General features: G+C 39.1%; 1 protein-coding gene across 3 annotated transcripts in view; it reads left to right on the top strand.

Moving 5' to 3' along the window:
* LOC117763434 (anoctamin-1-like) overlaps window positions 1-24725 on the top strand; it is a 46056-nt gene that overhangs the window by 5448 nt on the left and 15883 nt on the right. For 2 of the 3 annotated variants that reach the window (XM_034588549.1, XM_034588548.1), the window contains 12 exons: window positions 7-384; window positions 6566-6664; window positions 8598-8749; window positions 11701-11755; window positions 12096-12144; window positions 13085-13140; window positions 14091-14132; window positions 14936-15000; window positions 16134-16268; window positions 17399-17559; window positions 18523-18605; window positions 20281-20292. In XM_034588549.1, coding sequence (XP_034444440.1) covers window positions 7-384; window positions 6566-6664; window positions 8598-8749; window positions 11701-11755; window positions 12096-12144; window positions 13085-13140; window positions 14091-14132; window positions 14936-15000; window positions 16134-16268; window positions 17399-17559; window positions 18523-18605; window positions 20281-20292 — 1287 coding nt within the window. The remainder of the gene's footprint in view (window positions 1-6; window positions 385-6565; window positions 6665-8597; window positions 8750-11700; window positions 11756-12095; window positions 12145-13084; window positions 13141-14090; window positions 14133-14935; window positions 15001-16133; window positions 16269-17398; window positions 17560-18522; window positions 18606-20280; window positions 20293-24725) is intronic. The other variant, XM_034588550.1, reaches the window with a different exon arrangement.

The following is a 24725-nucleotide window of genomic DNA, read 5'->3' as shown; positions in this document are numbered from 1 at the left end:
TGCCAGCTGCTGAAGGCTCTAACCCCAGAGGAGAACACCCATTGTCAGCACGGCCTCTACTTCCAGGACGGTCAGCGGCGTGTTGACTACGTCCTCACCTACCATGTGAAGAAGCCAGGTGGGGGCCGCTCCTGTCGACACTCAGCACACCTGCTGACTGAAAATGCTGTTGCCCGCAGCCTACGACGTGTCCCCCACGGCCGAGACGAACGTCTTCGACGTCCCCAAGTGCCAAGGCCGAAAGACTCGACATCAGCAGGAGCCGACGTGGAGCTTGGCTGTCCTGGAGAGACATTTAATGGCCACGAGGATCACAAGGCCTTCAGGAGGGAGGAGTTTGAGGGGAAACTGAGAGATATGGGGCTGGAGCTGGAGAAAGATGATGTGAGTTTATATCTTTATCCATTTACCCTCTCCAGAAACACTCCACATAACATCTAGCTCTAACGGCATCTACTCTATTGACATGTTTCTTTATTCTGTTCGCAAAGCAATATCACAATAATACAAGTTACTGTCATAAAGTAGGAAATAACATGTCGAAATTATTACATTTATTAATGACATATTGGAAATTAAATAAATGAGAAACACCTAACACGATGTAAGTTAAGTAAAGAGAAGGAGATTAGCGGAAAAGTGTTCAAAGTTCAACATTGTAAACAGAGAGGTAAGTAAGTGGGGTTGTCACTGTGTGTCACAGGTCACAGTGTTTGCAGTCCTGCTTCAGCCCACAGCTGCAGGGCTGAGTCTCTCACACTGACTCGGTATCTGTACCCACGAGTACCTGTTCACACAAACCTATCATCTGTAAAACTCTTTCTTACTCAATTGATTGGATTCGGTCATGTCTGAAAATGGTTCATGAAAACTCTACGTCATGATGCGTTCTTAAACTGCACAGAAATAAATAGTGCATGAATTATGATCTGTCCCAAGTGTCATGAGCTGAGCCTGTTGCAGTATTTCTCCTTCTGAAGTCTACTTATAACGTCTGGCTGCAGATAAGAGGGAAAATATCTACAGATCAAACTACACTGGTATTTAAAAGGGAACTCACTCCACCAATTTACACTTGAAGATCAGTTTACCAGTCATGAATATATGGAACCAGTTATAGCTGGTTCCAGTTTGCAATTACCAGAATTACCCAATATCTTACCCCAACAGACCTTGCAGAGCAAAGCGTAATCTCGAAAACAATTTGTTATTGTGGCTTAAAATTATGATATTGTACAATTCTAGCATTTTTAGACTTTGACTTAAGGCACAGTATGTCCGTAAGCCCATGAGCAACAGATACAGTATCTCCACTCTTATAATAGGAAATAATGTGACGTCTTCTGTCGTTGCCAGTGAAGTGGCATAAATACTCTAGTAACACACAAATTTATCAAAATATACTAACTATTCATTAGAAATGTTTTTTTTTTAAGTCAACAGACTCTCTGCACGTTACATGCGGTACTCTCTCATTTATACAGTATTTTTAAATGGGCCAATATAAAGTAGATTCAACAAATCTTTAAAAAGTCGTACTATTTCATAAACTATTGAAATCAAATTATTTACAAACAATTTCTTATAAACACTGTGTTAAATCCATGCAAGCGTATTTGTGCCACTTCAGGGGTGGATGTGTGTAAAAAAAATTGTTATATTTGGTATTTGTCAGTAGTTTGCATAAAATACAACAAAAAACTATACATGGAATGCAGTGAAAGCTGTATCAGGTGAAAGTGGAATAATTGAAGTAAAAAAAGTTGTTTGGTCTTAGATTTGAAGTCAAAATATATATTGTCAAACACCTAAGAGTAGGATGTAAAAAGAAAATGGAGGTGCACAGAGTTATCTGAGCTGCAGCAACACATCATTGGAAACACGGCACTGGAGGTGAACCCTCAGCTGAGCATCTGTGGAGAGACCTGAGGACCGGACCGGACATGCTGGACCGGACATGCTGGGCCAGGTTCAATTCAATTCAGTTTTCTTTGTATAGCGCTAAATCATTACATGCATTATCTCAAGGCACTTTACATAGAAGGTCGAGCGAGACCTTAAGGTTCAGACAAAAATGTTTTGAACAATATTTGGGTTCAGGTCCTGCCAGAGCCAACCTGGGTGCAGGGCTCCCTGTGTGGTGCAGTTGCATCTCCTGAAACATCTCTTGTCTCAGAACGGAAATTTAACTTTTTTTTTTTAAATCAACGGGCTACACCTAATTTTAGAAAAGATTTTAACTAAAAGCTGCAGCAATTAAACATCAGTGTGTAAAACCTAAAGATGGGTGACTAATTTTGTGACTAAATATTTTAAAAATGATAAAATATTATGGCAATTTAAATCGTATTAAACAACTGTAGAATTAAAAGAAAAAAACATAATAACTGATGTCAGGATCTTCGTAAAAACTGCTTAAGTTGGTTTTGAGAAAAGATTTCTTTCCATCTTGTGATCGGGGGTTTTGCTGGGTTTTGTATGTTGGGTGGAAATCAGGCTGAAACTTATTTTTTGTGAACTAGGCATTAAAGTTCTCACGTGTAAATTTGCTCTGCACTCAGATAAACTGTTGCTGTACAAATGTCCTGAGTTTCAAAAACTTCTGCTCACACATTTCTGCTCCTGCGCTTGCATTTTTGTGAGATGACCCTGTCAAAATTCCCCAAACAATAAAATGCCAGGTATGACATTTGTGATTGTTTCTGAAACAAACGCAGTGAGGTCAACATATGTATCTTACTGTAGCAAGAACTAAAATGTTCTAAATTGTAATAATATTTTGTGACAACTTAACGATTTCCTCAGTTTTAATATATGCATATGCCTGACCTCACCAGTTTCCTAAAATGTTACTATTGTCTTCTGCTGTCTTCATGTGTTAGATAGCAACCACTAAGACTTAAAACGAATGTTTGCATAATTAAGCATAACACCATGGATGTATTCCCATGCTCTAAATATGACTACCATTTAAAATAAAAACAATGAGGCATGCTGGTGAGTGATCTGCTAAACCTGTTAAACAGTAAGAACCCATGAGGGACTCTATAAGAATGAAAAGGGAATGCATCTGCGATGAAGTAGTAGACTATTTCATTGCTCAACATCACACCAGGCATTCTACTGGTTGGGGAATTTTGACAGGGTCATTTCACATAAATCCAAGAGCAGAAATCTGAGAGCAGACATTTTATGAGCACCTGAGTATGGGTGAGGAAAAGTGCCCAAAGTGAAGCAGGGACAGTCGAGCAACAGTCAAATCGGAGTCCACACAGTCCACACATCAGTTTGCACATGAACATAGATCATTAGAGAGGGCTGGGTTGTTAGAGCAAGCATTACCAAATCTGAACACGATATAAAGAAACAGTTCTCTTTCAAATTAAAGTTTGATGCCTGCTAATAATGTTGGAGGAAGGTGAACAAATTCTAATGGTTTAGTAGAAAACTCTAACTGGGTGTAAGTTATTTCTATCGTAACTTATGTGAAGAGTTCGGACATTAGTATAGAAGTCTGGGACAGACGTCTTTGAGTACTGTAATGGATGGATGTGATCTTAATATCCCAATTGATTAGCATAGCACTTTGTACATTCTTCATTTATTTGGACTTGGTCTTGTGTTGCATATTGAAAACTTGGAGCTAAAAGCTGTTCCCATTATGTTACCTATTATTGTACCTGCTTTAGCAATTTTAGGTTTGAGAAGGTATGTAAGTCTGAGTATAACGTATGTTTAGTTCTTATTTTACACCCGATTTGTGTAGACTGAAGTTGTTTTCACGAGTAAACAGCACTGTCAGATAAGTTTAGGCTTGTCTTTGGCTTTGTTTCTATTCATCTATAAGAAGTTAGGAGGCAGCCACTTCTCAATTTGGAGGCAGGCTGATTCTGTAAAACTATTTGCATGGTTGCAGATTAGAAATATCTGAGTATCTGCCATGTAAAAGTGTAAACTGATATTCTGCATATGTATAAGATGACCTAATGCCAGTGTATAAATAGAAAATAAGACTGTCTACAGCAGTGTCTTGAAATGGCTGACCTGAGGTTACCACTACTTCAAAGAAGGTCTTAATACCTGTTTCACTAAAGCTGGACACAAGAGTGCCAAATCCAAAACTTCCATTGCGTATGTTTAATTATTAATGTTTTGATCATTTCATAACTTACACTTTTTGTGTAATCCTGCTAACTAACAGACAGACAACCTTGCTAATTAAAGTGCCAATAGTCTGCTTTTTGGTTGCTTCCATTCCTATAGTGTGTGAGGCTGGAGTGTAGAACCCCAAATTAAAATTACAAACCTGCAAATGGGAACTTTAAGGTTTTCATGGTTTTGCTAATTGTGTGTCAAGATTTTCAAGAGAGAAAGGAAAAACCCTTACTTTGGAAGATATCCACTTAACATGCACACAACAATACTTTTGTATTTACTCCCTAGGGACCAACTGACTTTGTCTATTTGAGTGTCTGCAACTGCAAAGTCTAGTCACATTTGAGCTATTTGGCAATTTACATTGATATAACGCCCAGTTACTCTTTATGAGCCCTGATTTTTGTGTTTTCTCTAGAAGATGGAGAACTGCATATTGGATTGTTCCAATGTGCCATTTAATGCACTGTTTTCTAGTAGAAAGCTTTTGGGGATTCAGATGAGGTGACATAATGAGAGACAGAGTCTGAAGTGAAAGAAGTTGTGGTGGAGGAATGGGTCAAGAACAGCGCTTTCAGCCAGGGGAAAAGGGTTTGTGTGAAATCAGTTAATATTTAATTATTTTTTGAGTTATTTACTTATTATTTGCATTTTTATCTTCATTTTTCAAACATAGTTTGATTAGATTTTCAACAAGGACCAAATATACCCATAACACTTCTCCAATGTGACTCATTGAAGTGATCCAGCAGAACCTAAAAGCCTGGCACAAATTACATTGTTAGCTTTATACACCAGAGTGCAAACAACATCTGTCATATTTGAATGGGCATTATGGACATGAAGTGTAAATATAGAAAGTAAAACATTTTTCAGTATACATATGGGCACATATTTGGAGACAGATTTAAATCATTGTGAAGCTTTCTTTTAAACTACTTAATCTAATCCTTAATTGGTCAAGTCAAATTATAAACAAATTATTTTCCTCACAACAAGCAGAAATCAGATCAGGAGGGAAACCATTAGTCTCTATGCACAGCAGGCAGTACTGATGTACAGTGTTGAGTCCCTCAAATCAATACACACATAGATGGTTTCCTCCTGGTCAGACTACAGCCCTCACTTTAGAAACATTATAAACATTATGAACCTAAAATGTTATAACTAGGCCAATAAAAGAAGTCAACAAAAGGTAACTATACTTAAAGGAACAAAATACTGTGTTAACTGAACAAACTGACCCCCCACAATGAGACATGAGGCGACATATATAGCAAATAACAAACAAGGGGTAAACAAGCACATGGTTTGGCCCGATGAGCTGGCTCCAGGTTTTAAGAGTCCTTAACACTGACCCACGCCTTTTGCCAGCAGGAAGGGACCTCCCCCAACAGCCACGGTAACTCAAAGACCAAGAAGCAAATGATTAATATAACAAACAATTTCCTCTGTAACCCTACAGTGTTAAAATGTGTGCACTTCATCTAAACATTGTAAGGTTAAAAGCAATTAAACCGATTCCAAATAAGCAAACTGTGAAGTTAATTGTTTGGTGTGGCTGAGTACAAATTAAATGTGTGTAGCAAACTGATGAGGAGAGAGAGTGTGAATTTGGAGCATATTACCATGTGTGGGCATGGCCATCACACAGAGGAAGATATTCCCACACAACTTTTTTGGGGATCATCCAAAGCTGGAGATCATCCAAAGCTGGAGTACCAAGAGAAAAAACACGCAGACATGAGGAGAACATGCAAACTCCACACAAATTTGGCTTCGTCCAGCCATTATGTTCAAACTCCGAACCCTCTTAATGCTAACCACTGCACCGTGTTTCCCCCTGTACTGATGTTCCCTATCGATTGTAAATGTGTATCTATTGTTAAATACTATTGTATTATATAAGGATTCATTCATGAAAGATGTAGTTTGATACCAACTAAACTAAATTTGAACAAAACCAAACTCATGCAAAGTACAAATTATGATCAACAATGTCATTATTGAAAATGTAAAAGTAGCAGAGAGCATTGCAGTTTTGCGAAAAAGTTAGACACATTCTGGATCATAAATCATTTTACACTCTGTATTTTATACTGGTATTACCATAATTGAATTATCTTGATGAGGTATGGGCAACATAAAGACATAAGGGATCTTACAAGATGCCGGATATTGGGAACACACCAATAATCTGTCACATGAATTGAAACTCGTGAATCTAGTGGAATTGAATCTACTTCCTGGTAACTTACAAAATTATATATGGACAAAGCGGGCTACAACCTGAGAAGGACATCCTATATGAAACATTGTTATATTTGCACCAAAAAGTATGTGCATATCAATCTGTGGGCGGATTATGAATAAACATAACTGAGCTATATCTGTATGTTATTTGTCTCAGACCAAGATTCCAGGGGTGGGTTTTGTGAAGATTCATGCTCCCTGGAAGATTCTCTGTCGAGAGGCTGAGTTCATGAAGCTAAAGATGCCCACTAAGAAGGTGAGATTTCTGCCTGCATGCACTCTTATGAGACTTCACATCGACTTATGTTCATTTCCCAGACACATTCCCTTCCCATAACACACACACACACACACACACACACACACACACACACACACACACACACACACACACACACACACACACACACACACACACACACACACAAACACAAAAACACACACACACACACACACACACACACACACACACACACACACACACACACACACTTGTGTTGTTGGACTTGAGTTTCAACTGACATATCTTAAGACCAAGAAAAGCACCAGTGCAACTATCCTTGGTGACTGTGGAGGTCATTGAAGTTCATTGAATTCACTCACATGTTCAGGAAACCAGATTAAGACTTTTACTTTGTGACATGAAGCGTCATCCTGCTGGAAGTAGCCATTACAGTTTTTCTCGATTGCTTAAGCACGATTTTTAAAACAGGGCCCGGTGTTTCAAAACACTACACACAATTAGCACAACCACACACCCAATTAGCAGAACACCTCAGATCCTTTGCAAAATGAAACACTCTTGTAAAAACTATACACTAATTTATCAAAACCATATTTTGTTACCATATGAAACACACACGTTTCATATGACTTAATTCTGTTTGAACCAGTTACACACTGCTGTTGCTATCCTAAAACACTTTTAGCAATTCTACTTCTCAGTGATTAGAGTACTGTAACTGAAGTACACAGAGAAAGTGCAAATATACAATAAATTCACCAAACACTACACAAGACCAATGCTGCAGACTGATATCCATATTCCCAAGTCATTCAACATGTCAACATGGAGAATCACAACAAAACATGTCCCAGTTTTCATGCTACTACAGTAGTGTGCATAACACTATAAGCTCAGCAAATATCAGACCAACAGAACACTCTGTATCCAGTACAGGTTACAATGACAGATTTCACTGTATATCTGCTAAGATCTGAACTCTTAGTCCAGACTCCCTCAGCGTCAATCCGTGGTTCACGACATGGTCAACTAGTGTTGCGCGAATTTCATTTGATAAATTTGGTCCTCTTCTTCTTTGAGCACGTTCTCCTCCTGCTTCAGGTCTTCCTCTTCCTCTTCCTCTACCTCCACCTCGACCTCTACCTCTGGCACGGCCTCCGCCTCTTCCTTTTCCTCCTTCTCCTCCTCCGTGGATTCCCCCTCTCACCCTCACTCTTCTTCTTCTTCTGACTCCTTCCATTTTAGTTGAAGACAGGTGAACTCACCTGCTGCATTTGTATAGTGCTTAAACCTGATTGGTGTGTCTACAATTTAGCAATCATGTGTTTGCGCACCTGATGGCTGTGTTGAACCAACTGGCTCATGGGGGTGGTAATTTGAGTGAGTGCTTTGGAATTGCAAGGAAGTGACATCTTGATATACTTCTGTGTCTAATGTATACAAGTGTGTTTAGTGTTTTGCAAATCACTGTGTGTATTGTTTTGCAAAAAGTGTGAGGCTGACATTGTGCTTACAGTGGTGCAAATCTGGGCCGATGTTTTGCTCCTTGAGTGTAAGGTCTTGATAATTGTGTAATACTTTTGATTTTAATGTTTATGCAATCGAAAAAAACTGTAAAAGATGGTAAACTGTGGCCAAAAATCTATGAGCATGGTCAGAAAGAACCCTCACATAGGCTGTGACATTCAACCCATGACCTGATGAACCCTATGTGCTGTTGACGGTTTTCTGTCAGCTCCAACCTGTGGTTGAGAGGTCTGTGACCTCTCTTGTGACCTCTCTCATCAACACAGAATTGCTGCTCACTGGCGCTCCTGACTTTTACCTGAATGATTTTACACACTGCACTGCTGCCACATTTGGATGGATGGATAAATGCATAAACATGTGTACAGGTGTGAATATACAACTTAACCTTGAGTGCGTGTTCTGTGGTGATTTCTAGGTGTATGAAGTCAAGCAGTCGAGTGGTGTCATGGAGAAGATCAGCTCTCTGGTCAGTAAAGCTCTGGAGCCTCTCCACCCTCATGTTGAGGAACATAAACCCAAGAACATCAAACATCTGTCACACACTTTCTCCAGAGAAAAACAACACCTGTAAGTGCAATTTTATTTCTTTCACACTTTGATGGAAAAAAAGTGGACCCATGTTGCCTTGTAACACAATTGCCTCGCAATTAAATAGACAAATAGTGTTGCCTGACGGGTGTTTCATTAGGGAGGCTTACTCTGAGTAGGATTTACTATGGAAAAGTCTTAGTTAACTTAGAAAACTGAACCAGGATACAGTTGTTTCTAAAAACTGACCAGCATCAATGTGATCTGTTCCTTTGTTACCCTCCTGGTCAGGGGAGGTGGAGGAGGACCTGTAGTAAGAAATGTCCTACTTCAGAGCAGCCAAAGAGCTAACTGAGAGAGCACATGTGGCACCTCACAGTTAAACAGCATGACATTGTAAAAGGAATCAATAGGTATTCTCTCTCCTCATGGGCCATTTAACACTAGCTTCCTTCTGATCATCTCTCCTTCTACAGTGGCGTCATAATGTAGTCAGACCCGTTAGCTTTTCCATAGTGTTATAGATTTATTGTATATTAGTGAAATTGCCAATTTGTCAGTATAAGCTTAGTAGCAAATAATAAAAAAAAGGAAATCAAAAACTAAATCATCTCATTTAGCATAGTGTGCTTTAGCCTTATGCTCCAAGTCCAAGGAACTTGCATATTAATTCCTTAAACTCTGAGTTTTCTCAGAAACACAGTGACCACAGAAATTGTGAAATGGAGTCACAAGGACTCTTCCTAGTGTCAGATCACCAGGTAAACTGAGTAACTGGGTGAGAGCTAAACACTGAATGAGTGTGAACACCGGACACTGCACAACGCTAGGCTAATTCCATTTCATTCTATTTAATTTGTATAGCAGAAATGGTTAGACGTTGAAAGAGGTTGAAAACCTACTCCTGAGTGTACATGGCCCGGGACTAGGCCGACATTCACTTCCCGTAACCCTTACATACTGTTCGGGTCAAATTTGATCAGTTCTGACATTTGACAACAGTAAAAATACCCTAAATGTCATTCTTTTAGCCTGAAATTTGACGACTTTTCCTAAAGTGACCCAAAATACAAAATACACACAAATTTTAATATTTTACATGCTACAAATTTTTGTACATTGAGGGGGGAATCTATATTAATATAGAAAAACAATGGTTTGTCAACAGTTTGTCAACAGTTTGTCAACAGTTTGTCAAAACAACAGTTGGTCCTCACTTCCACATCAAGTTGCAGGCAGGATGGCAGCCGTGTCATTCAAGTGACTTGGTTTTAACGGTTATAATGGTTACACATGGTTATACATGGTTGCATAATAAATGCCAACAGTTCCAGAATGTTCTCGCCATTATCACTTTCAAACAAATGTATTCAAATCATTACGGCTGTTGTGTTTTCATGTCTTAGGTACAACAGGACATGATATTGTGTGATAGTAGATGTTTTTCTCCAAAAGATGATTGGTGTAAAAAACCTCAAAATTACACTCTCCCTGCTCTCTGAAACATTAATTAAAGATTAATCATCCATTTATTAATGTCAGATTGGCTATTTATACATTCTAAATAGACCTGTAGTTCGAAATTCGGCATATAGACTTATTATAAGGGAATTCGTGGCCATACTGTGAAGACATGAAATATGAACAGTATGTAAGGGTTAAAAGACTAACAGTCCATCGAACAATTGTGGAAGGCCTGGAGACGACAGTTCACAGACACCGAGGGAGCTGACGTCAGGAGGAATGAGAGAAACGGGTGAAATTAAGGTGTGCAAAGCTTGCAGAGACTTACCTTGGAATTCTTAAAACTTTGCTTACTAAAGGGTAAGGGCAAATATTTTGAATGCAGGGTCTGGCTCATTTTGTAAATTACATTAGTTTCTCAAAAAAGCTAATCTATATATATATATATATATATAGCGAATGAGTAGCCATTTATGATTTCACACAAGAAAACCATAACTCCAGGTTATGATGCAGAGACTTTTAGTTATTAGCTATATTCCACTCAAAATGAAGGATTAGGTCTTAATAGTTGTGAGATCCAGCTGATTTCAGATGTGAACCGGGCATTCTCCAGAGGGGCTGTATGTGAGAATACAAATGTCCAAGAGAGAGCCCCTAGACTTCCTGCGGAGTTTCACCAATCAGCCCCCTGTTAAAAACTGGAGAATCTAGAGGATAATTTATACCATACATTCTGCCTGTGCCCGTTGCGTCACCCCTCACCCCTCTGAATGCTCAAGAGATATCTGTGTTGTTGGTCATGTGTGAACGGCAAACTCTGGAGAAAGTCTGGACACAATTCTGTGGACAACCTCTAAAGTTCATGTATGCAAACGGTTTATGTGGTGCAAAAATTGTGGCAGTTTGAGCTAGGACTTCTGTTTACATGTAACAACTGTGTGACAGCCTCAGCAGGACCAACTTACTGTGCATGTAGCCACAACATCAGCTGTCAGGTCCACTGGTGAAATCCAGCAGAGGGCGGCAATGTAATAAAAAGCAGAGCAGTCAATATAAGAACGATATGGCAAGCTAAATGTAGCCACTTTAACCCAACGCTCTGTTTGTGCAGCTGTCATAATGTCATCTGAGGTTCCAGTCCAGTGTGAGTCATTTGAGTTTCCTCTGTGACGTGAGGGTTGAAAATACACATACAAAATGTCCTATATGAAACTTGACTTGAAGTAAAACCTCAGCAAGGTAATTAAATGTATCTCACTGTGTGTGTGTGTGTGTGTGTGAGAGTGTGTGTGTGTGTGTGTGTGAGAGAGTGTGTGTGTAAACTAACCGCTTCTATATTCTGTTGAAGTATCTTGCGATCAGAGATCAAAATAAGAATTGTCAGTGTCCACAACTGTTGTGTTTAAATTAGACTTTACATCAACTGAATGAATACCATCCACAGTCCAGGAGAACAAGCACTCCTCTACCTATGATAAAATGTCAGCTTCAACTTTTGTGTGTGTGTGTGTGTGTGTTAACAGGTTTGACCTTTCAGACAAAGATTCCTTCTTTGACAGCAAAACCAGGAGTTCAATAGTGAGTCCACTGAAGCTTTGTTGTGATTTATCCAGATGATGGAAAAGAAGTATTCATTCTTTTCTGAAATTACAGTTAATGAACAAATGTAAAAACATACATTTATAGTGGACAGTATAGTGGTGGGCAGGTAATTCTCTTTTGTAAAATATTTACTTTTTCAAGCTGTTTTATGTAAATTTGAAAGAAACAATTGGTAGTTTGGTCGTGGCCATTATTGAAGATTAGAGCTATACCATTCTTGATTACGAAAAATAACACTTAAATACTTTTTGGTAATTATTTTTCTTCGACAGCACAGAGAATTTAAAACACTTCTCATGTTTTCATTCCCATTCAGGTTTTTGAAATACTAAAAAGAACAAAATGCAAGGCCAAGTACAGCATGGGTAAGTGTGGATCTCTCTGACATCTCGACAAAATGTGTGTCAAGTATTTATAGTAGAGATGTAAAAACATATTATATATGATCTATTGCAGCTTTTGTAGCCGAATGAATTCAAAAACAAAAAATAAATGAATAAACTACAATTAGCTACTAACTAACTAACTTCCACTAAAATACAATCATTTCTTCCACTTTTATAGCTTGGTGGAGAGCAAACTAAATCACTGAATCGTCACTAACCTAACTAACCAACCAACAAATGTAAGTTCACCACAAATTGTCAAAACCCTGACATCAAGTCTTACAACACACCTATTGAGCTCAAATGAGCTGGGAATGGGAGGTGGTATGATGGTGATGAAGATGATGATGATGATGATGATGATGGCAGGGGTTCTTATTACAGTACACTCTGAATCCCAGTGGACAAGCTCCCTCCCCCTGGGTCTGGGGACTGCTCATTGTGGAGCCCCCAACTGGTCAGTCCCATCCCAGGGATCAATTTAGGATGCCTCAGTATATAGTGTGTCGAAGCTGGAAGTAGCACTAAATGGATCTTGCACCGCTGCATGTTGGGCGGCAGTGCATATGCCATGCTGTTACCACAGTTACATGATTGACAAACTGGATAATCTGTTGATTCTGCATAAAGGAGCAAACTGGCCTGTTGTCTAAATGGATCATGCACATGCATCAGGTTGACGTGGATTCACTTTTTTAAATATTAACCGTTAAACAAAAACTTAAAATCTTTTCTCTTGTCTCTTGGGTCCAATCTTGTCATTGGTATTGTATAGAGATTTGGTCAGAGATTTAATTGAATGGATATTTAAGCACTGACTATTATGTAAGAAAAGGAGATCTACTCTGGTCACATTCACCGAGCTAGGATCCAAAGATGTGAAATGCATGTAACATGTGCCTCTGTTTTCCCTTGGCAGGTATCACCAGTCTTCTTGGTAGCGGTGTCTATACAGCAGCTTACCCTCTTCATGATGTGAGTAGTAACAATGCTACTATATAATTACAGATGATAGTTCAACAGTATGGTAATATACTCAAGCTTTAGAGCTGTTCAGCAGATGATAAGATAAAAAGACAGTGGCAATTGACCACTATGGCCTCACCTATTTATGAATCCATCGTATGAATAATAATAATAATAATACATTGCATTTATATCTCGCTTTTCAAAGCTCTAAAAGATGCTTTACATAGTGAAGGATAAAATAAGGAAGCAATCAATATACTCTTTAATACAAATAAAAAGAAAGTGGTAAGAATGAGGTATACTAAGAAAATAAAAAAACATCTGGGGTGGGGGGGTTTAGCTGGGGAAGGCAAGTCTGAAGAGGTGGGTTTTGAGGGCCTTTTTAAATGATAGCAGTGTAGGGGCATTTTTGATGTGTGGTGGTAATGAGTTCCACAGAGAGGAGGGGGTGACTGAAAACGTCCTGTCACCCCAGGTTCGGCACTTGGTCCTAGGGACCTGAAGGAGGCTGCCATCAGAAGATCTGAGGTGTCGGGTGGGGGTGTGCTGGTGGAGGAGGTCGGAGAGGTTGGGGGGAGCGAGGTTGTTGAGGGTTTTGTAGGTGGTGAGTAGAATCTGGAAGTTTATCCTGTATTTTACCGGGAGCCAGTGGAGGTCATGGAGGACTGGGGTGATGTGATCAGTTGAGCAGGTACTGGTAAGTAGGCAGGCGGCAGAGTTCTGGACATACTGGAGTTTGCGAAGGACTTTGTTTGTGGCAGCAAAGAGTAAACTGTTGCAGTAGTCGAGTCTGGATGAAAACCTGGCATGCAGTCTCCACTCCTTGTGTACAGCATCTAGTACTGTCTGTCCTTTCCTGTGGAAGTGTAATCCATTTGCGCTGGGAAAAAAAATGCTAATTATCGGAGAATTCCACAAAAGATCTTCCAAACTGATTCTTTACTTTCCACTTACAGGGGGAAATAAATCAGGAGAGTGCAGAGTCCAATGACAGAAAGGTAAGAGAGTTTTTTCGAGCTTTATACAGACGTGTTCATGGTTCATATTCGGTTCAGGTTCACAAATGTCCGGGTGTTTTGTGTCACTACCACTCTAAAACCAGACCTGATACTCTGGTCAAACACCCTGCGTGTCGTCCTCTTCGATGCAGGATGCACACATGGCATTTGAGGCGGAGCAATGGGGCTGAATAGCATTAGTTTGTCCTGTGGAGGTTGGCTGCATCCACCATCAGGTTGCTCAAAGATCTGGGGATCCACGGACAAGCCCTGCGCCAGACCATAAATGTGAAGGAGTTGCTCATAATCATGAACCTACAGAGAATTAGCACCTGAATATGCAGCTCAGCTATATGGAGCCTGACAGGGTTTCAGCTCATCCGTCAGCTGTCTGCTCTGTACGTTTCTTTTTCTGACCCATTCTTCTTATTTCCTGCTCTCATTATGTAACTTTTGATTGAAGCAGGCAGCTCTTAAAAACTCAATAAACCAACTGAACACTACCCCCCCATCTGCATTCAGCAGCTAAAGAGCCACAGGAGGAGACCAAAAACAGAGCTGAAAGCAGGATGAACTTTGGCCTTGTAGCAACAAAAAAATAGTCCAACTGAAATGTTGTGGTTCTGTTTGTTTTACTGAGCCTCTGTTGTTGAATACATTTGAAAAATTAATATAAAAAGGGGACACTGCCAGGAAATACGAAGAGTAACGCTAACAAACTTTTGTAATAATAAAAGTTATGTCAATAGAAAGGCTAGAAGTGTGATACAAGACAATTAATGTAAAGAAATTGTCTTCTTCAGCTTTTGTATGAGGAGTGGGCAAACTACGGTGTCTTCTACAAGTATCAGCCTATCGGACTTGTGCGGTAAGTACCTATTTCTGTAGGTGATTATGATTATTGTCAATCATCCTTTGAAGGTAATAACTGAGTGTTATAATACAATAAGGCTTTTATTTTGAAGAACTGCTGTTCCAGCTCATCAGTTTGTAATATTACAATTGTATATCATAGGATTTTACATAAATGTATTGTCTAAACTCTCCAATGGGTAAAATCTGTTAAGTTGGGTTTTTGAATATAAGATGATTAGGTCATCTATGTGTTTTATTAGAAATTGTAGTGCTTGCATGATGTTCCAGAACTATGCGTTTACATATTCACAACAGATTCATCTTTGTTTGAAGAACATACAACGAATGTCATCTTGTATCCAGGCCAATACAGTTTTAACCTAGCGTTGCCATGAGGGCTGGTTAATAATACAATATGGACGATGTTCATAACTCCTCTGTCTTCTTTATTAATGGCCTGGGTTGTATAGTTGGTGATGAGGATAGACAGTAATTCAGGGAGTGATGAGGACAACATAAAACCCATTCATTGTCTGCTGGTTTGTTTTTATGCTTTCTCACCTCCTAAACATGACAAGTACCAGAAGTTATACAAGGAAATGGGAGCTTAAGTATGTCCCCTGTAACTCACATGTTAAAGCTTATGTTCCTTACAGTGAGGCCTGAGTTTGCCATAATGCAGACTTTGCCTGAAAGTTTATACATACACAAAACCCTTTTAAGTTAGTGGCCAAAACAACAGAAATAGTACACATATAATAAAATAAAACCCATGCATTTTACAATTTTAACATGAATCTTTAAATTTCAAATGAAAACCATAAAATTAAGTAGCATTTCACCACACAACTTAATAGTACAGAACGACATTGAGAGGGGCAGCGAGGCTCAGTAATGGCAAATGTTCATGAATGTAACAAAGGCAACATGACTGATTTTTCTCATATGCCGTAAATTTTATTTCCCGTTATATTTAAGTCTTATAAACATGTCGTTTCTTCCTCTACCTGGATTGTATCACTTATCTCACTAGGACCGGAAATAACACCACGGGTCAGCCCCTCCCGTTTTACTGCACAGCTCTTTTTGTCCGAACAAATTAAACCCTTTGCATCTCTATGCGTGTGTGTGTTTGTGTGTGTGTAGAAAGTACTTTGGCGAGAAGATTGGTCTGTACTTTGCCTGGTTAGGCCTGTATACCCAGATGCTGATTCCTGCCTCTCTAGTCGGGGTCATTGTCTTTCTCTATGGATGTGCCACAGTTGATGACAACATACCAAGGTAACTGTGCAGACTTGCACACACACACACACACACACACACACACACACACACACACACACACACACACACACACACACACACACACACACACACACACACACACACACACTTTGTTTAACAAGCACAGGAATGAAGAGAGCTGACATATGATGTGATGTGTGTTGATTGTCACAGCAAACTGAATATGTGATGCTTCTGCTTAATGTGCAGGAAACTGTTTTGGGCCTTAGTCTTATGGTTAATACAATGTTTTCTTAACAATCCTCAGATCTGCAGAGAAATCGAACACAAAATGCGGTGACATCACTAGAGTGGTTCTACAGCTTGTAGAATGATTTATTGTCATAAAGGAACAACATTATGTACTGTATATTGTTAGAATCAATACTGTTTTAAGTGACTTGATATTCTTAATGACATACAAAATAAGTCAGTGTTGTAAACTTTAAGAAAAAATGAAATCAACGTGAATGAAGAAATGAAAATCTGAAATACAAAGGGGGAGACAAAGGAAGCACATTGATGAATGAGTTGAGAAAATAGAGGGGCCTCCGCTCCTTCCTCTACCTGCTTCTCATCATCCACAGGATATTATGACACACACTGCCGGTACATATTTGCACTCACTGCAGACATGCACCACACACGCTGAGCAGAAGTGTGAGGATCAGAGTGTCACCATGGCACGTAACCACACAGTAAGACAAAGCAGAACCCCAAAGCAGTCAGGAAGTTGTCCGTCTAATGGAACTCATTCTGTGGAAAGAAACACTTCAGGAGGAACTGCAGGTGATATAAATCATCCAATATTTCAGATCTAAAAGAAAGCAAAGAGAAAATGGAGATTAGAAGGATTTGTGTGTATATAAATGTATGTATATATATATACACACAAACCACACACACATATTGTATATATGCATATACATATATGTGTGACTGCCAATTTGACAAATATTGCGAGACCACTATGGTTACGACTTTGTAGGGTTTAGCATTTGGTTTCGGTTAACCATCACAGCTAAACCATCATTTAGCTGTGATGGTTAAGTTTAGGGTTAGGGGCATTTCAATGCATCCCCCTTGGGGATAGTAAAACAGGTGTTGGTCTGTATCTTGTTTTCCAGCATGGAGATCTGCCATCCAAAGAACAACATCACCATGTGTCCTCTGTGTGACAGAGTGTGCAGCTACTGGAAACTGAGCACAGCCTGTGGGACAGCTCGGGCCAGCCACCTGTTTGACAACCCTGCCACTGTTTTCTTCTCTATATTCATGGCTCTGTGGGGTGAGGCAACACCAAACAATTCACTTTGCTAATATAATCAGTGTCCACCTTGTGAGGTCCAACTAGCTATACACATTTTCAGCTGAACTGACTCATATAGCATGGACCCTTAAATTTCAATGGGCACTTCATAGATTTTATATATAGAGTTTAAACACACGTTGAACGTCTTAGTCTTGAACTATGTGTTTTCAAATGTAACATGTAAAATAATTACCAAAGACAAGTCACAAAGAGATATATGAACTAAATAAACTCAACAATGGCTGCAGCCTAATAAAACATTTATTGAAGCACAGTTTTAAAAATGGAGTTTGATTAAACACCATTTCAACAATTAAAATTGAGGAAACCTACAGTATTTCTCTTTTATTCTTCTATTTGTTTGGGAAATTTGCAATATGAAACAAATTGGAGTCACTAAGCAGTGATATTGGTGAAGGGATCCACTCACTTCCTTTCACTGCTCATGGCCTTCTTTCACATCCCCTCATTAGGCTCTGTTGCTCACAGTATATAACACTACGTAGGCTCCGTTTATGTTAGGAAGAGGTGTAATGCTGATAGAGAGCCTTTGTGTTTCACTTGTGACTTTCACCATTTCCAGATTTGAACACGTCCTGTTATCTTGTTACCCTATTTTGTTATCTCGGTCATCTTGTTATCGTGCAGCAGTCTTTACATTCACATTACAGTATATAAGTGAACCATCTGTCTCTTTTTATCAGCGCACCTAAGTAACTATTCATCATGTTTCTTACCTAGGGTAGGCTACCTTTTATTAATCAACCCATTTCAGTGTACATGGTAGATGACAATAACTTCACCCAACCAGTCCCCCCCCCCATATTACCTGAGATGTACCTGTTATAATTACTAATACCAGTCTGCCCTAATGCACTCACTCAGGTGTCAGCATGTATAGTTGAGTGTCTGAGCCTGATCTTTATCTGTGCCTCAAAGCTGCCATGTTCATGGAGCACTGGAAGAGGCTGCAGATGAGACTGAACTATGAATGGGACCTGACGGGGTTTGAAGATGAGGAGGTGAGTGGCGCTGAAATCATAGACAGGTATAGATAACATAGAGTATATATATTGATGTTTGATTCTATTACAATATTTAGCATTTTAAGTTTTGCAAACTGATGATACTGGTTTTAATTTTAAGCAATTATTTTTAAAGGATGTGAAATTCCATGTTTTGATAAGTGAATACATTATTATAAGTATAAGCTAATAATGGAATTGAATCAGGTTTCATCTCACGTATGCATCTCCTTTCAGATTATAGAAAAAATACATTAACCAAAAATATTTTCATTAACTATTCTTTACAATTTATACCTGAGGAAACACATTTGGCCAGAACCAGGCAAACTGTAGGAGGATAAGTGGGGATGCCATCTATAGCGGCAACCAAACTCAATGTGTGCAGCCATCTGCCTCCACCAGTTAGGGCCCCTGTCCCCTATGAGAGAAAAGGCTGCGTATGCAGATAGAGAATGTGTGCAGGATAGTATAGTTAATGCTGAATAATTCACGTACCAGCAGTTTATATGTATATTTTATATGGGCTTTTGTGGCCTTAATTTGATAGGACAGAGAGAGTTACTGGTGAAAGGGGGATGACATGTAGGGTCACAGACTGGAATTGAACCCGGGCTGCTACGGGTGAGGCCTAGCCTCAATGGGGTCGCAGCTCTACCAGGTGAGCTATACGCCGCCCCTCATCATGCTATTTTCAATTTAATTATCAGTATTAACTAAGTGATGATCAACTGCACACTCAAATTCTCCATGTGCTCTCATAGTGGATGAAAGGGGATTAGAAACTGACAGGTAGTTTAGGGGTTGTTTTGGGGGGGTAATTTTGATGGCTGGCATCCCCCTCATCCCCATACAAACCACGGGTTGTATTTGTGGTATTTTCTGAAGTGCATAATATTCGCGCAGTAACTTTCTTATCATGGAGCACATAACTGGAACACAATACCCAAAGAACTGAGCAACATCTAGAACTTCCCTCTTCATTCTTTAAAACAGTTGTTATTGGACATATGTCATCATCTGGAGTTGTGCTTTTGTTTTACTACTCATTTTACTAAATATTGTGTGTTTTGCTCTATTGTTTATGTGCCTTTCTTGTTACACCTGTGTCTTTATGTTGTTTTACTAATAATTGTACTTTTGTGCCTTTCGTGTGCTATGAGCTTTTGTCCATGCGTATATCATACAGTCATGTCATTGATTAATTATTAATTATGTAAGTGTCTGTGCCTGTACTTCTTTGTTCTTACACATGTGACTATAATACTGTAAGTTTTTGTATGTCTTTAACATCAACCTGCAGGGATGGCACATTTACATGATGGACTTAAGTGTGCATCTTCATTAATGTGCACATTCCCTTTTAAAAAATTAACATGTAATATACACATACATGTGTGTACTTTATACAGTATTTATTACATATATAATATTTTGTTGTGAGTGTTTTTGGTTTTGTTGTGTTTCTCTCATTGTTGGGGTTTTTCCTCCTCTTTTGCTGCAATGTTTTGTGGAGCACATTTTCAACATCAGCAGAGTATTCAAGTCCTCTTCAACACATTCAAAACATGCCACGTTATTTGCAATGGTATTATCTGACTTATTTTTACTAACTCTGGAATCCCCTTACCCCACCCCCTTTGTCTCTGTCTCTCTGGGTTATTTTTCACAGGAAGCTCTCAAGGTTTGGATACATTCCTGTTTCTAGATTAAGTTCTCTCTTTTCTCTTTGTAGCCTTTCTGCTGCTGCTGCTGCCAATCTCTCATAACATATCACAAAAAAACACTGTAAACTGTAAATGATATTTGCAAATGTAGTCTGCATCTACAACACATTGTGGCTGCAGTTTTCCTCCTTCAGCATTTCACTCGATTTTCTTACTTTAGATGTATGTAAACTAAACAATTACACTAAACAAACGGTCACACCGAATACCTGCAAAACAAGTACAAGTGATCACGAATCAAAGCTCAGGAAAGCAGTGGTCCACTTATTTTATTTCCACTTATTTCTCAGGAGCGTGAACAAAGATAAAGAACTTGGACACAAAGAGCACAAAAACCTGCCCTATCCAGGTCATTTGGTATGAAAAGTAATCATTGACCATGTTTCCTTCCATGGATATACCTAAGTGCCCATTCAACATTAAAAGTCTGTGTATGTGAGATAGAAATTACCAGCACAGTCCATAAATATTTGGACAGTTGTACATTTTTGTTCTTCAGATTCCAAGCTTCACTACATTCAGTTTGAGATAATGGCTACTGAAGTGTAGAGGCTCTGCTTTGATTTGAGTAGGTTTACCTCAGTGTCAAAGAACCGTGTAGCGTATACAGTGTCTCCCTTTTAACACATAGTGCCCAAACTGCAAGTGTTCAAAGGTAATTGGACACTTGGCCACTGTCTTGAGCAGCTGGGTGTTGTTTCAGCGTGAGTTCATTCACATGAATAACTGACTGGCAGAACTTAAGTTTTTTAGAAAAATCTTTTGCAGAATATGTGGTCACAGAATTTTTCCTCCCATCACATATATTCCCCCTGACCCTCAGGACACAAAGGTCATCTCCATGTGCCTGGAGACAATGGCTGATTAGTGTAGCAACAATCAAAGTCACATGTTTCATGATTCAAAAAGCAACAATTAGTGTCTGTATTCTTACAGGCGCGAGTGGACGAAAGAGCTTAACATACTGCAACTTAAACTCAACAACTAATTCACAAAAAATTACGAGTAAGATTCAGCAGTTTGATATGTTCAGTGTGAAGGAAGCGTTCCCACATGTGTTTCTAGTATGATCTCAGTGTTTCTGCAACTCCTTCCATCTGCATTCTTTCACACACACGTGTACACATGGTTCTCTGTTATAAATATGTGCTCCGGCTCTAAGCTCATTTTCACTCCCACTCTTTAACACTGAAAGGATAAATATGTCCATGATCAGCTCTTTGCTCATCCAACACTACTAGGGAAGTGTATTTATATAGTAAGTACTTTGCATCAAATAAAAGAGGCATCGTGACAAATTGTGGAAGCAAAATGAGACACCACAATAAAGAATAAAAAAATCTAAGAAGAGTTACAGTGAACATTACTTTTTTGTTTTTTTACTTGAAGCAATAGACACTAGAGTAATGTAAAGCCACTGAAAGAACTTATACCAACTAATCTGGCAAGGAGTATCAGGAGCACTGTATTTGTATTACTGGGTTGATAAGCAGATGAAATACAGATGTGCCCACAACACACACACATAGAACACACAGGGTAGGAATGGACACAGGGAGACACAGGAAGAACACAGGAAAACACGGGAAACACTGTGGCCACAGCAGGAGAATAAAACCTGAATGCTGCTTTTCTATGTTTAGTTTTGACTCTGCAGACAAAGAGCAGACCTGTTCCAGACTACCTGAGGGGTCCGGATGGTTGATAAGATATAGTAAATCAGAAATGTATACAACTACTCAGTGCTGTTTAAACCAACAGCAGAATTTTTAAGTCATGTCTTTGGCTGGTAGAAAGTCAGTGTCAAGATCTGAGAACTTTGTTCACTAACAGCTTTGTACAATGTTTGATAAGAGAACTGTAAAGAATAAGTGCAGTTGAATTTGACTGTTTACCCTTATCAATGCTGCTAAAACCCTTATCTCTCTGATGTTCTCCTTTACACTTGACATCTATTGCACTTCTGTCCGTCCTGGGAGAGGGATCCCTCACATGTGGCTCTCTCTGAGGTTTCTACGTTCTTTTTACCCTGTTAAAAGGGTTTTTAGTAGTTTTTCCTTACTCTTGTTGAGGGTTAAGGGCAGAGGATGTCACACCTTGTTAAAGCACTATGAGACAAATTGTGATTTGTGAATATGGGCTATACAAATAAAATTTGATTGATTGATTGAATTCAGCAGTGGTCGTTATACACCACTGCAGCACACAGCTGTGATCGCTTTTAAATATTAGGATTATTATTAATTATTTACATATACATGGATTAATTCAACATGTTTACCTGTAACAATCATTTGCAGTGATGCTGACAGAAAGTCAGTTATAATATCAGTAATTTAGTTTATATGACTGATATAGTTTCATTAAGTGCTTCATGTTGCGATCACAGGTTGTTATTTATCAGTTTTGATTGGTTGTTCTTGTAAGGAGGTTGGGTCTTATCTAATATGAGCATTCCAGATGGGAGACTGATGTATGGTTTATTTTCTGTCTGCATTTATTTGTTAAAGACAGGGTGAACACCATGGCTTGGTGCATAATTCTTCATGTAAGAAGATAGGAGCTTGGACCAGTGCAGACTGAGTCGACCACACAGAGTGGAGCTCTGGCAGAAAACTAGCTGAGCTCACCTCTGTTGTGGGTAATGCCTACATTATTTCTGCTGTTGGCAGCAAAGCCATGTCTCCTGTCAGTAGCTGGTGAGGCTTGGTGGTAATTCAATTCTGTTGTCCAGCAGCAAATCATTTTCTCCGCCACAGTTTACAGTCAGGAATCAGCTAAATGATCAGAAACTTCTCTTTTATTATCGCCCCATCTGTACCAAGAGCATCGTGCTCAGATCAATCTAGAAAACCATGTGTACACATGTGTTTATGTGAGAGGTGAACAAACATGGCAGATCTTTCTTTTGTAAAACAGGGAATGAGAGGCTTTTTGCTTCTGCCGGACTCCTTGACTGTAATCTTCTTATAGCAAGATTTAAATTAAAAAATGAAAATACACATGGCTACAACATTATGTTAGATGCAGTTTGTCATTGACATGCCATGCCATAAGAGCCCAGGGACCACACTAATAAACTATATGTACACACCATTTGCCACACACAAACACAAAGGTCTGACTAGAGCATCTGATGCATATAGCAGTCGCCAGTTCACAAATGCAAATCCTCCCAAAACATTGTGAGCTCATGTTTTACATTGAGATCAGACTGGGAACAAGGTGCTTTCTGATTGTTTCATATCTGAGTCACTCTGCTCTCTTGATCGCTGCTGCTTCTCTCTCTCTCTCTCTCTCTCTCTCTCTCTCTCAGCCACACAGACTGGAGCCTGGGAAAGATGCAAGCACACCACATACTACAACAGGGGACAGGCAACATACAGTAAATAGGATCATTTGATAATGCAGCTGATTATATTCTGACGTACTCTGTTGATTTTTTAATCGGATGGATTTTAATAGAACCCATGCAGCAAACAGACTCTTAACAAGTTTTCTTCAAATGTTAATGTACTGTTACTTTTTATTTCATGTAATTGTGGCAGGTGCAAAAGTTTGAGCACTCTACTTTTTTGGAAAATAGTTAGAACTTCATCAGCTCATTCGGCCGGTTAGGACATGAAATGCAGGACTAAAACAATCATTAGAAACTGTCAGCTGATGGCGTTTCCAAAACTGATTAATTCTCTGATTCTCCAAACATTGTCCGAGGGTAGTTAAAGGGCTAACCCAACTGTGGAAGACAAGACAAGATGTGGAAGACAAGGATCAAACTGCAGGTCCAGGACTGGACAGAAAGACAAAGACGAGCCTGTGTGACAGCAGAAACCTTGACTGCAAACACTGCACAAAAGCCATCTGATAAACGGGAGGACTAACCTAGTAGGGTGGCCAAACTTTTGCACATGCTATAATTATTATTTTTTTCACCATTTTAACTTCATGAAATAACAATTTAACAAAGCATTAACATGTGCTGCAGGGGTTTAAATTACCGATTCTGCTTCTTAAATAAAATCACCAAAAGCTATAATTTGTCCTTAGACATTTGCAGACGTTTTATATACATATATGTGTGTATGTATGTCCAGTACTACAGCACACAAACTGCAGTGCCAGTGGCAAGTGTGAAATCAACACATTCTTACTGTCATAAAAAGAAAAAAAAATGTTATTGATTAATGTCAGAAATTGTGCAAAAATGTTCATATTTACCGACATATTTAACATATATTGATTAACTAACATTTTCCAGGGTAAGACAATCCCTCTCCCAGGCTCCATAAACTGCAGCTTCTACAATTACCATCAACCTTTATAATATCATAACATGCACTCTGTGCTTTCACCTCAAGCCTCACCTCTGTTCACTTTAACTCTAGCTCAG

The sequence above is a fragment of the Hippoglossus hippoglossus genome, chromosome 6 (assembly GCF_009819705.1).
Source record: "Hippoglossus hippoglossus isolate fHipHip1 chromosome 6, fHipHip1.pri, whole genome shotgun sequence".
In the NCBI taxonomy this organism is placed as follows: domain Eukaryota; kingdom Metazoa; phylum Chordata; class Actinopteri; order Pleuronectiformes; family Pleuronectidae; genus Hippoglossus; species Hippoglossus hippoglossus.
Note: the sequence above shows the minus strand (reverse complement) of the source record. Positions and strands in the feature narration are given on the sequence as shown.